Consider the following 14,589-nt stretch of genomic DNA (forward strand, 5'->3'; position numbering starts at 1 on the left):
CTGTGTTTTGCCTATAGGCTTTGGTTTGTATGGCTAGACAACACCATGTAGCAAAATCCCAATGTTTTTTTTAAAAAAAAGCTTGATTGAGTTTTTCATGTTTTCACTTTGCATTTTTTCATTTTGTATTTATAGCTAGAAGGCCCATGTGTCCTGCAGATACAAAAAATACGCAATGTTGCTGCACCAAAGGATAATGAAGAATCTCAAGCTGCTCCCAGAATGCTGCGTTTGCAGATGACTGATGGACACACAAGCTGCACAGCAATAGAATATAATTACATGTCAAAAATAAGGTGAACAACAATTTTCTTCACCAATTCTTTGTTGCAACATTTAAACATTATATAGGATTAATGGAAAAATCAGTAATATGCAAAATATTTTGTCAAAATAACTCAAAAAATAAGCAGAATTAATTCTTACAATGCAATAGTCCTTTTTGTTCCTGACTGCATTGCCTTTTTCCCTTTTCTTCCCTTGCTGTTCTTGGTTTTTATCCAAAAAATAACATAGCTTTTGCTCTTTACTCCTTCTATGCCAGAGAGCTTGCATTTTTCCTTGTCATTGTTAGGTTTAAGTTCCATAGAGAATAAATAGAAAAGTCAGAGACAGTTGTCTGGTAAATTTGAGATGAAGAGGAAACCTGAAAAATAGTGAAATACCAAGCAACCCAGGTAAAATTAGCTGTTGGCATACAAGAGCCAAAAGATTTGAGAAAACCAAGCAATGAAAGATTGAGTACATGGTCACGATTCTTGGTCAGAATGTAACTTTTTGTTCGTTTCTGTGAGGCAATACTGATAATGTATCAAAAGCAGAGAGAGAGAGAGATGAGTAGATGAAGTTGCTCCCCAGAATATCAGAAGTATTTTTTTGAGGCTTTTTAATTGTGGAATCTTAACTAGACATGGAGAGAAGAGAAGCTCAGAAAGATTTAATTTTATAGCCCATGAAAATGGCCCCACTTTCATAAGGGTCTCTTTTTACAATTTTTTTACATGATATTTATTTATCTGCTGTGGGTAACAGGGCTTTGGATTGACTCTGGGGAAAAGCTTAGGGACCAAGACACTAATATCCGTGGGGTAGGAGAAAGGAAAATGGGTAAAGTTTTTGGGACATGCACTTTTGCATTGCGTTCTTACAATATTGTTATGTTCCTGGTTCATCAGCTGCCTAGCTAGTGACTGCTTGTTGATCATGGTATTTTTCAGGAAAAGTAATAGGGTGTTCATATTGAAAGGGCAAGAATGATGGAAATGCAGTCCTGCCTCACCCCTCCAAAAGATCATATGTCGTGGATAGTGACTTGAACTATAAATTGCATTTTTCTGGTTAGTGCTAATAAATAGATCTCAGTGCATGCTGTGAAAACGTTGGATATATTAGGAAATTGCCGTACCACTAGCAACCTTGACAAAACCATACCTAACTCTACATTTTTCTTTATTCGAGGAAGGCAAGCCAGAGATTTTTCCCATAGTGGTATCTTTTGGGCCAGCACATGTCCCCTGCATCTGCTTGTGCTCACAGCCAAGGGTATAAAGGCCAGAACTTCCCTGCCCGCCCTTCGGTTCTTTCTTATTGACTGTGGTCAGTAGTTGGAACATCTTGTGGGTGTTTGTATGTAACCTTTTTTCCCTGAAGAGAAGTATTTCCTGTTGTAAATAGTTGTTTAATAGCTCATAGATATATGGAGTAGGTTTTTTGGTCTCATTTGGGATATTTATTTATTTATTTTTTACTTTCTTCTCTTTCACTTATCTGCTCATATTGGAGTTGTCTGCTCCTGGTGCTATTCTTTGTACTATTGAGATTGACACCAACTACACTTTGCATTGTTGCTGTGACTGTGTTGGTCCCAGGATATTAGAGAGACAAGGTGAGTGAGGGTAATATCTTTTATTGGACCAGTTTCTGTTGGTGAAAGAGACAGGCCTTCGAGCTTACACAGAGCTCTTTTTCCGGTCTGGGAAAAGCACTCCAGAGTGTTGCAGCTAAATAAAAGGTGGAACAGATTAAGCATAAGGACAGGTTTCAGAGTAGCAGCCGTGTTAGTCTGTATTGGCAAAAAGAAAAGGAGTACTAGTGACACCTTAGAGACTAACCAATTTATTTGAGCATAAGCTTTCGTGAGCTACAGCTCACTTCATCGGTTGCATTCAGTGGAAAATACAGTGAGGAGATTTATATACACACAGAACATGAAAAAATGGGTGTTATCATACACATGCCGACGTGCACGGGCTGAAATTGTGGAAAAGCAGCATCACTTGCCCCACAACCTCAGCCGTGCAGAACACAATGCCATCCACAGCCTCAGAAACAACTCTGACATCATAATCAAAAAGGCTGACAAAGGAGGTGCTGTCGTCATCATGAATAGGTCGGAATATGAACAAGAGGCTGCTCGGCAGCTCTCCAGTACCACTTTCTACAAGCCATTACCCTCTGATCCCACCGAGGGTTACCAAAAGAAACTACAGCATTTGCTCAAGAAACTCCCTGATAAAGCACAAGAACAAATCTGCACAGATGCACCCCTGGAACCCCGACCTGGGGTATTCTATCTGCTACCCAAGATCCATAAACCTGGAAATCCTGGGCTCCCCATCATCTAAGGCATTGGCACCCTCACAGCAGGATTTCTGGCTATGTAGACTCCCTCCTCAAGCCCTACACTCCCAGCACTCCCAGCTATTTTCGAGACACCACTGACTTCCTGAGGAAACTACAGTCCATTGGTGATCTTCCTGAAAACACCATCCTGGCCACTATGGATGTAGAAGCCCTCGACACCAACATTCCACACAAAGATGGACTACAAGCGTCAGGAACAATATCCCTGATAATATCACGGCAAACCTGGTGGCTGAACTTTGTGACTTTGTCCTCACCCATAACTATTTCACATTTGGGGACAATGTATACCTTGAAATCAGCAGCACTGCTATGCGTACCCGCATGGCCCCACAGTATACCAACATTTTTATGGCTGACTTAGAACAACGCTTCCTCAGCTCTCGTCCCCTAATGCCCCAACTCTACTTGCGCTACATTGATGACATCTTCGTCATCTGGACCCATGGAAAAGAAACCCTTGAAGAATTCCACCATGATTTCAACAATTTCCATCCCACCATCAACCTCAGCCTGGTCCAGTCCACACAAGAGATCCACTTCCTGGACACTACGGTGCTAATAAGCGATGGTCACATAAACACCACCATATACCGGAAACCTACTGACCGCTATTCCTACCTATATGCCTCCAGCTTTCACCCAGACCACGCCACACGATCCATTGTCTACAGCCAAGCACTACGATACAACCGCATTTGTTCCAACCCCTCAGACAGAGACAAACACATACAAGATCTCTATCAAACATTCTTACAAGTACAATACCCACCTGCTGAAATGAAGAAACAAATTGACAGAGCCAGAAGAGTACCCAGAAGTCACTTACTACAGGACAGGCCCAACAAAGAAAATAACAGAACGCCACTAGCTGTCACCTTCAGCCCCCAACTGAAACCTCTCCAATGCATCATCAAGGATCTACAACCGATCCTGAAGGACGACCCATCACTCTCACAAATCTTGGGAGACAGGCCAGTTCTTGCTTACAGACAGCCCCCCAACCTGAAGCAAATACTCACCAGCAACCACACAACAGAACCACTAACCCAGGAACCTATCCTTGCAACAAAGCCCGCTGCCAACTGTGTCCACATATCTATTCAGGGGACAGGGCCTAATAACATCAGCCACACTATCAGAGGCTCGTTCACCTGCACATCCACCAATGTGATATATGCCATCATGTGCCAGCAATGCCCCTCTGCCATGTATATTGGTCAAACTGGACAGTCTCTACGTAAAAGAATAAATGGACACAAATCAGATGTCAAGAATTATAACATTCATAAACCAGTCGGAGAACACTTCAGTCTCTCTAGTCACTCGATTACAGACCGAAAGGTCGCAATATTACAACAAAAAGACTTCAAAAACAGACTCCAACGAGAGACTGCTGAATTGGAATTAATTTGCAAACTGGATACAATTAACTTAGGCTTGAATAGAGACTGGGAGTGGATGTGTCATTACACAAACTAAAACTATTTCCCCATGTTTATTCCCCCTCCCCCACCCCCCACTGTTCCTCAAACGTTCCTGAAATGGCCCACCTTGATTATCACTACAAAAGGTTTTGTCCCCGCTCCCCCCTGCACTCTCCTGCTGGTAATAGCTCATCTTAAGTGATCACTCTCCTTACAGTGTGTATGATAACATCCATTTTTTCATGTTCTGTGTGTATATAAATCTCACTGTATTTTCCACTGAATGCATCCGATGAAGTGAGCTGTAGCTCACGAAAGCTTATGCTCAAATAAATTGGTTAGTCTCTAAGGTGCCACTAGTACTCCTTTTCTTTAAGCATAAGGAGTTAATACTGTTGCAAAGAGACCATTCAAGGTGAAGTGGGCAGTTAATATTTCTTTGGTCATAGGACAAAGGAAGGTTAGTTGGTTACAGAGTGTTGTAATGAGCCAATCCAATATATTCATTGAATCTGCAGTGTTTTGTGTCTAGCACAGTTATTAATTTAAGCACCCAGGCTCCTCATCTTAAGATGATGTGCAGGTTTCCTTTGAGGATGAGGACCAAGAGGTCAGATATGGAATGATGGTTCTGTGAAAAGTGTTCGCCCACAGTGATATTGGGTTTTTTTGTATTTTATCATTTTTCTGTGAGGGTTAATTCAAGGGTATAGTGATTGTTTGGCTTCACCCACATAGTTGTTATTGGGGTTTTTAATGTACTGGATGAGGTACACTGCATATTGTGATGGGCATGCGTAGGACCCAGGGATCTTGAAAGTATGTTGCAGGGGCATGTTAATCATTGTAGCAGTGGAGATACATCTGCAGGTTTTGCGTCTGATGTTATGGCAGGGGCTGGAGCTGTTTGGAGTTGGTGAATCTTGGTCTGTGGGGAGCTTCCTTCTGACAGTGAGGTTGGGGGGGTTGTTTGCAGGCCAAAAGATGGGGTTTGGAAAAGATTCCTTTCAGGATGTGATCCCCATTGAGTATGGATTGTAGTTGTTTAATGATACCCCATAAGAGTTCCAATGGGGGGTGGTAAGTGACAACTGGGGGTGTGAGATGGGAGGGTATTTTTTCCTGTATTGAACCAGACAGTTTTAGAATATTTGGGCTGCCCATTCCATGGTACGAACTACTACTCTGGTGAAATGTCCTTGTTTGGTGAAAGGTGCTTTTAAGTATATTAAAGCATATGTCTCAGACTTTCTCCTTGGAGCATATACTGTCGTATCTGAGTGCCTGGCTGTGGATAACAATTTCTTGGTATGTTGGGTAGTTACTGGATCTGTGCAGGTAAGTGTGATGATCAGTGGGTTTCTTGTATTTAATTGTCTGTAGGGTCCACTTCAGAAGCAGATTGTGGTGTTGAGGAAGTCAATACTGGTAACAGAGTGTTCTAGAGAGAGTTTGGTGGATGCATGGTGGTTGTTGATGTTGGATGGAAATGTATGAGGGAGGTTAGGTTATCAGTCCAGAGGATGAAATACCATCAGTGTATCTCAGGTAAATCATGGGTTTTGTGGTGCATTTGTCCAGAAATTCTTCCTCAAAGTGGCCAGGCAGAGTTTAGCATATTGGGAAGCCCTGCTGATACCCATGTCTGTTCCCATGGTTTGGACAAAGTGTTTGTTGTTGAATGTAAAATTGTAATGGGTAAGGATGAAATGGATGAGTTTGGCATTATGATGGTTTCCATTATTTTGTGTATCTTGGGAAGCACAAACAAGGTCCCTGGGGTGGGCTCATGGGCAATGAGGCTGTAGAGTTTCTCTTGGAGAGTTGTATGGTAAAGGATTTGTCAATATCATGAAATTTTTGGGTGAATTGTGATGTGGCGTGGTCTTCGAGTTTTTTTTATAGTAAGTGGTGTAGGAGAATTGTCAGTTGGCCTTGTTGATATAGTCATCATGGCTGAGAACTAATGATGTCCCCTTGGTTTGATCTTTAAGTGGTTGTTGGATTTCAGGGATTGTATAGGTGTCCTATGGGGGGAGGGATAGCTCAGTAGTTTAAACATTGGCCTGCCAAATGAAGGGTTGTGAGTTCAATCCTTGAGGGGGCCATTTAGGGATCTTGGGCAAAAACTGGGGATTGGTCCTGCTTTGAGCAGGGGGTTGGACTAGATGATCTCCTGAGGTCCCTTCCAACCCTGATATTCTATGAATTCTATGATTCCTCTTGGCAGTGGAATGATTGTGGTGGATATGGTGTTTCCTTAGGATTTCACAGTTGATTTTTTTCCTCCCTGAAGCAATCAATGTAATGATCAGCTGTGTTTTCATCCACTGTGGTGTATCCAATCAAATGATTCTTTTTTCTCTTACTGTTGGTTGGGACATGGGTGGTGTCATCTTTGTCATGGAAGAATTCTTTGAGGCGGTGTTGGGAAAAGAATTCTTCTAGTTCTCCCTTTGTTAGAAGAACAGTCAATATGGCCATTTGAGCATTTGTTTATACCAGCGATCCATCTAGCCTTGTATCTTGTCTTCTGACAGTGCTTCCTGCCAGATGCTTCAAAGGGAATGAACAAAACAGGGCAATTACTAAGTGATCCATCACCTGTCATCCACTCTCAGCCAAGCGCCCAGCTCTGAAGGCAGTCAAAGGCTCCACAGCATAGGGTTGCGTCCCATACCATTTGTTAATAGCCATTAATGGACCTATCTTCCATGAATATATCTAATTTTCTTTTTAACTCAGTTACAGTTTTGACCCTGGCAATGAGTTCCACAGGTTGACTGTGTGTTGTGTGAAGAAGTACTTCCTTTTGTTTGTTTTAAACCTGCTGTTTATTAATTTCATCAGCTGACCCTGGTCTTGTGTTATGTGAAGGAGTAAATAACTCTTCCTTATTTACTTTGCTTACACCATTCATGATTTTATACACTTCTGTCATGTCCCCCTCATTTCCCCATTTCTTTTCAAGCTGAACAGTCCCAGTCTTTTTAATCTCTCCTCATATGGAAGCTATTCCACACCCCTAATAATTTTTGTTGCCCTTCTTGGTATCAAGGTTGGCTTATCAGCCTGTAATTGTCAGGATCACCTCTGCAGCTTTTTTTAAAGGCTCAGCGTGACACTAGCTATCCTCCAGTCATCTAGTGTAGAGGCTGGTTTAAGTAATAGGTTACGTACTACAGTTTATAGTTCTGCAATTTCGTGTTCGATTTACTGTAGAACTCGGATGAATACCTTCTGGTCCTGGTGACTTACTACTAGGGCCCTACCAAATTCATGGCCATGAAAAAACGCATCACAGACGGTGAAATCTGGTCTCCCCCCATGAAATCTGATCTCCTGTGTGCTTTTACCCTATACTATGCAGATCTCATGGAGGAGACCAGCATTTCTCTAATTGAGGGTCCCTGACCCAAAAGGGAGTTGTGTGGCAGGGGGGTGGTGCAAGGTTATTTTTTTGGGGGTGTGGGGGAGTCACGATATTGCCACCCTTACTTCTGTGCTGCCTTCAGAGCTGGACATCTGGAGAGCGGTGGCTCTTGGACAGGCGCCCAGCTCTGAAGGTAGTGCCCTGCCAGCAGTAGTGAAGAAGTAAAGGTGGCAATACCTTACCTTGCCACCCTTACTTCTGCAATGCTACCTTCAGAGCTGGTTGGCCAGAGAGTGGCGGCTGCTAAATGAGGGCCCAGCTCCGCAGGCAGCAGCGCAGAAGTAAGGGTGGCAAATACCATGCCATACCATCCTTCTATGCTGATGCTGGCAGTGAATTTTGTAGGGCCCTACTTAATACTGTTCGATTCATCATTTTTTTCTAAAACGTCCTCTGTTGACTCTCTTTATCTGGGCTAGTTCCTCAGATTTGTCACCTAAAAAGTCTGACTCAGGTGTGAGAATCTCCCTCACGTCCTCTGCAGTGAAGACTGATGGGAGTAATTAACTTAGCTTCTCAATGGGCTTGTCTTCCTTGAGTGCTCCTATAGCATCTCAATCTTCCAGCTGATTGTTTGGCAGACTCCCTGATGCTGATGTATTTAAATATTTTTTGCTGGTTTTTTGTGTGTCTTTTGCTAGTTACTCTTCAGGTTGTTTTTTGGCCTGCCTAATTATATTTTCCACACTTGACTTGCCAGAGTTTATGTTCCTTTCCATTTTCCTCAGTGGGATTTGACTTCCAATTTTTAAAGGATGTCTTTTTGTCACTAACCATCTCTTTTACTCTGTTGTTCAGCCATGGTGGCTTTTTTTTGGTCCTCTCTTACTATTTTCTTATTAGGGGTATACATTTAATATGTGCCTCTATTATGATGATTTTGAAAAGTTTCCATGCAGCTTGCAAGTATTACGCTCATCCTTTTCATTTACATTTAACTATCTTCCTCATTTTTGTGTTCCCTTTTTAAAATTAAATGCTATGGTGGTGAGCTTCTTTGGTACGTTTCATTCCCCCTTCCCCAAGGATGTTAAATTTCATTACATTATGGTCGCTATTACTGACTGGTTTTGCTATATTCAGCATTTAAGATTAAATGAAGAATTGCCTCTCCCTTTATGGGTACTAGGACTAGCTGCTCCAAGTCATCAATGGTGTCTAGAAATTTTATCTCTGCATCCTGTCCTGAGGTTACCTGTACCCAGTCAATATGGGGATAGCTGAAATCCCCTATTATTATTGAGTTTTCTATTTATGTACCCTCTTTAATCTCTATGAGCATTTCACAGTCACCATCTCAATGCTGGTCAGGTAGTTAGTAGTACATTCCTGCTGCTATACTCTTATTATTCAAGCATGGGATTTCTGTCTATAGAGATTCTGTGGTACAGTTTGAGTCATTTAAGGTTTCTACTATATTTGATTCTATACTTCCTTACAAATATAGTGTCACTCCCCCAACAATATGACCTACTCTGTCATTCCTATATATTTTATTCCATGGTATTACCATGTCATATTGATTATCATCATTGCACCAAATTTCTGTGATGCCTATTATATCAATATCCTTATTTAATACGAGGCACTCAAGTTCACACGGCTTAGTATTTAGACTTCTTTCATTTGTATATAAGCACATATACAATTTGTCAACATTTAGTTGTCTGCCTTCTTGTGATATAATTGAATGGGACTTTCTTTCATTTGACCGTTTCTCTTCAGTTCATATCTGTACTTTATCAACTTTTGTTCTCTCCTGTTTCTAGGATATAGAGAATCCCTTTAATAGATCCTCCCATAAGAGATGAGTCTGTTCGATCCATGTGTTCCTCCTCACTGGTTGGTTTCCCCTAGTCCTTAGTTTAAAAACTCCTCTATGACCTTTTGAATTTTATATGCCAGCAGTCTGGTTCCATTTTGGGTAGGTGGAGCCCATCTTTCCTCAGGCTCCTGCTTTCCCAAAAGATTTCTCAGTTCCTAGCAAACTAAATCCCTCCGCCCTACACCATTAGTTTATCCACCCATTGAGACCCGGCAGTTCTGCCTGTCTAAGTGGCCCTGTGTGTGGAACTGGAAGCATATCAGAGAATGCTACTGTGGAGGTGTTGGACTTGAGTCTCTTTCCTAGCAGCCTAAATTTGGCCTCCAGGATCTCTCTCCTACCTTTCCCTATGTCATTGGTACCTACCTATACCATGGCCACCAGCTTCTCCCCAGCACTGCTCATACGTCTTTGTAGATGACTCGAGAGATCTGCAATCTTCACACCCTGCAGGCAGTTCACCGTGTGGTTCTCCCGGTCATCACAAATCCACTATCAATATTTCTAGTTATCAAATCCCCCATTGCTGTTACCTATCTTTTGCTAATAACTGGGGACCCCTCCCCTGGAGGGTATCGTCAGTGCAAGAGGATACCATGGCATCATCTGGAAGGAGGGACCAAACTATGGGGTCATTTCCCTCCGCTCCAGTTTGATATTCTCCTTCCCCGAAACTTTTATTTTCCTCAACAACACAGAGGCTGTCAGGCTGGAGGTGGCAGTCTGGGGGGCTGCTCTACTAAATGCCGGAAATTCTCCTCTGTGTACTTTTCTGCCTCTCTTTGCTCCTCCAGTTCAGCCACTCTGTCTCAAGAGCCCGTACTCGGTCTCTGAGGGCCATGAGCTGCTTGCACCGAATGCGCGCATATGCTATTCAGTGCAATAAACTGGATAGCCCCCATTCTACTACTGGATTTCTAGCTGCATTATTTTTACCCTTACAGGGTTGTGGAGTTTTTTAGGTGGAGTGGGGGGTGTTTGTTGGCTAAGTTTAGAGAATGTGAAGTGTATCTGGCTCTCATGGTCCCCCTCTAAACTCCTTTGCAAAACTCGCATGTTTGCTGCTCCTGTTTGCTAGCTCCTCTGGTTGCTTCGGAGCTGACTTTTTAAACCCCCGTTCCTCCTTGTTAAGGGATCCTAAACAGATTAGGGATCAAAGGATGGCAGGCTAGACCCCCATTCAGAGGCTCTCAGCCTTATCTAGCTGGCCGCTAAGCTCAGCACGCAGTCCCCCAAACAGACCACACTTAAACCTTCAATCGAGTAGGCACATGGCAAGCAGAAAGCACACAACAACAAACAAATGGACAACAAACTCACCCCTAGGATCTTCTCATTTACCTGGAGAACTCCCTCGCAAAACTCCCATTTGCTGATGCTGTTCACTAGTTCCTCTGGTTGCTTAGGATGTGTCTTTTTAAACCCCTGTTCTACCTGAGTAGCCCTGCTCCTTCTTAAGGGATCCTAAAGGGATTAGGGATCAAAGGATGGCAGGCTGGAGCCCTATTAGGGGGTATCAGTGTTGGGACAGAAGTTCAGTCTATCGTAGAGTGCAGATAATTCAACTCTAGTTAGGGGTAGTCTTCATAATTGATTTTTGGGGTGTCATTAGTGTCCATGTGGTGGGTCCTGTTACGTTTTTTCCCAAATGTAGTGTTCTGTGGATTATGGAGTTGTTGTAGTTGGTTCCACTTTTTATTTTTGTGTTGGATGACTATCATCAAGTATTTTTTATAATTGTTTTGGGTTTCTTGCATGATCTCCAGATAAGCTTTCTTGATTTTTTTTTTCCTTCCGGTGTGTGGGAATATGTGATGATTTTGTGTTTGAGGTGGTTCCCATCTGTAGTATGTGAGGTTTAGGAGATGATTCCTTAGTTTTTCAGCATATTTGAAGTTTTATGTTGTGGTCAGAGGGTTCTAGATAGTGAGGCCTCTGGGGATGATGTCTATTGCATAGCCAACCTCAACACCACCACATACTTTGGTGCAACCAGTCCTCTTGATGTTGACCACACTAAGGGCAGATGAAACTGCTAAGGACCTTTTGTACCTCATGGTGCTGGACTCCCCACTACTTTAAATTGATGGGGACATTTCAGCACCACTCATTTCCATGGTGCAAATGCTTGTGGCAGCCTTTGTTTGTCAGAAGCTGGAAATGGGTGACGGGATGGATCACTTGATGATTACCTGTTCTGTTCATTTCCTCTGAAGCACCTGGCATTTGCTACTGTTGGAAGATGGGATACTGGGCTAGATGGACCTTTGGTCTGACGCAGTATGGCCGTTCTTATGATCTTGCCAGCAGAGTTGATGCATACTGTTAGCAACCAACCCTTTCTTCAGTCCCAACTGTGAAGAAGTCTCTGATGCAAATTCAAGGATGACAGGGTACCAAGAACTTGTAAGTACTGATGTTATTCCTGGTACCAGTGCCTACTCATTAGTCCTGATCTTAATCCCCAACAAGTTAGCCCGGTACTGTGCCTCAGATGCCATGGGAGTATTGATACTCTTCATCAGAGTTGAAGGTTGGTTCATATGTCTGCCATTTGTATTACAGAAACTCCTGGGGTTCTTCCCCTCCTTCCTTTGAGACTTGCTTATGTGTATGTTGTATATGTTCACAGAGAAGTAGACCCAGAAACAGGGCTTCTTGGAGTCGGTACAACTGACCACCTATGCCCATCTGTGTTCCACTTTGGCCCTACTGTTATCCATGGAGTATGCCGTCTAGTTTGAGATTCGGCTCCCCTGTTTTATCAAAGTCTGTGTTGCATAGAAGGGAGTCAGCTATGCCCAGTATCTATCCCAGTACCAGCCTCAGCACCACTGCTGCTGAGGCAATATATTTTTTAGCAGCTAGATGTATACAACTAGACCCTCAGGAACAACCAACTCATACTGAAGCTGCTCTCCCTCACATTAAATACATCTTCATCATCCCGGGATGTGCCTCTGGTTTTCAAATCTTCATCTCCAATTCCTGGTGACTCTAAAATGTATCAAGAACTACTAAAGAGGGTGGCTAATTCCTTGGGCATACAGTTTGAGTTAATACAGGAAAATCCATACAGATTGGTGGACATCTGTCACACTTCCACTCCAGGCAGGGTGGCATTGCCAATTAATGAAGATACACTGGAACCAACAAAGACTCTTTGGTGGACACCCTCACCTTTACCTTCCATTGTTCCACCTGACCCCCCAGGATCTTCAGTGGTTGTTGCAGTTGATGAAAAAACTCATCAGGGCTGCTCCAAATCTACCCCTAAGGACAAATACTCTAAGTTTGACTTATTTGGACATTAAACATTTTTCAGTATCAGCGTTACAAGTTGGTATAGCCAATCATCAAGCACTTTTGGTTAGGTATGATTTCTCCAGCTGGGACATGATGAACTGCTGGAGGTGGTCAAGGAGGAGTTCCAGGCAGTTGTGTTCTGTGGTGGCACGAACAGCTTTCCAAGCAGACCTCCATGTGGCTGACACAGCAGCAAAGGTAGTAGCAACGGTGATAACTATGCACTGTTCCCCATGGTTTGCAATCTTCTGGCATACCTATGGAAGTCCAGCAAACGCTTCTCTGAAAAAATGAGTGAGACTCTACATTTTCTTAAGGATTCTAGAGATACTCTCGGGTCCTTGGGCATCAACCTGCCATCTCCAAACAGGAAATAATAACACCCTTAGAATCAGCAGAGGCAGTCATCGTATCCCCTGAGACAACCTGGCCAGGCTAGAAGAAGACATAAGTCTCTGAAGGAGATCACCTCCTCCTTCCACCTTAGTTTCATCTAAACAGCCATGTACATCAAAGACATCTGTTTGACTCTTTGGTTGAGGTCAGTATATGAAACCCATCAGAATCTTCCCTGTCCTACTCCTGCTTGGAAACAGGCTGTCTTATTTCCTCAGTGCTTGGATCATCATCATAATAGACCGATAAATTCTGAGCACTGTGGGACTGGGTTACAATCTGCAGTTTCTCTTTATCCCTTTTATCCACACCACTTTCCTGTCCCTTTTTGGAAACCAATCTCTTGAGGCTATTCTCAAGCAAACAATACAGACTTGTTTAATTTAGATTAACTATATGGATTCAAAGGGTTAAAGGTGTTTACATGACCGTATCACTATCCAACATTAATCAGTGTTAAACAAGATATGAGGTTTGGTGTATGGAGACCTCAGCCTGCTTAATACCACGGCAACACACTAGAAAGTTTATGCTAAAGGTTAGAAGTTTATTGATTAAAACGCACAAAAGGAAAGGAATCAAGAAAAGGTAAAATTCAATGAAACTGAAATTGAGTATTGCAGAACTAACTTACTTAAAACCTATCAAACTTTCTTTGTAAAGAAGATGAATATTGGCCTGTTTCTTAATCTGCCAAACAATCCTCCTTAGTGGGGGAAAAAAGGGTTAGTTCTGTTCAATTCTGAGTCAAGAATGATAGTTGCTTTTCTGCTTTAGACAGAACAGACACACACACCAGGGAGAAGAGATGGTGAAGATGGGAGAAATATGGCTTTTGTTGTTGATCTCAGGATAACAGTGTGGCCGGTCAGTCATGGATGGATACTGTAGGTTGGACACAACAGCTGTTGCTCTGGCCCCAGGCTCTCTTCCTTGGACAGGGACATCATCTGATTAGATCGGTCCTATCTCTCTCCTTCAGTGGTCCATTTCAGGCTGAGCAAAGCTGGATGGGATGTCTCATCTCCCCATGCTGGTGCTGAGCAGTAGAGTTTACTGCAGGATCAGATCAAAATCTGAGAGAGGGGACAGGAGGAAAGTAGTGGAGGATAGAAGGGGGTAACACAAGAAGGAGGGAAAGACAGAGCAGGCTCTCACATGTATCAGCTTGGTGTCCTCACTAGTGCAGCAATGATGCATCCCCACTGGAGTATCAAGGTCCGTTGCTATGCCAACAGTTCTGCTGCTGCAGCTTCCATGATGGTAAAAAGTTTCTTTTTTCTCCATCAAGCCTCTCTTGAAGAGCTACAGAAAGGGTGAGTGGAATGGTCCATCCTCTCATTATTTTGCCCAGCAATTAGGCTGAATTTTTGAAGCATCCCTATTCATCCATTGATTTCCAGTATCCTACTATTCTTATGTACCTGTCGTAATCTTAACACAGTCCTTGAGTAGTGTCAGTCAACCTTTTCTGTTTAAATTAATTCAGTGTTTGTCTCCTTCTCAAATCTTTTCTTAAACAATTTTATGTAACAGGTTATTGTAACAAATTCATGAAC

General features: G+C 42.7%; 1 protein-coding gene across 7 annotated transcripts in view; it reads left to right on the top strand.

The window, feature by feature from the left end:
* Positions 1–14,589, top strand: part of TDRD3 (tudor domain containing 3) — a 443,000-nt gene that overhangs the window by 150,664 nt on the left and 277,747 nt on the right. For all 7 annotated transcript variants that reach the window (XR_012159206.2, XM_073346158.2, XM_073346164.2 and 4 more), the window contains one exon: positions 136–296. Coding sequence is in view for 6 of the 7 variants with exons in the window: in XM_073346158.2 (XP_073202259.1) it covers positions 136–296 (161 nt within the window). In the remaining variant the exon portion in view is untranslated. The remainder of the gene's footprint in view (positions 1–135; positions 297–14,589) is intronic.

The sequence above is a fragment of the Lepidochelys kempii genome, chromosome 1, assembly GCF_965140285.1.
Source record: "Lepidochelys kempii isolate rLepKem1 chromosome 1, rLepKem1.hap1, whole genome shotgun sequence".
NCBI lineage: Eukaryota > Metazoa > Chordata > Testudines > Cheloniidae > Lepidochelys > Lepidochelys kempii.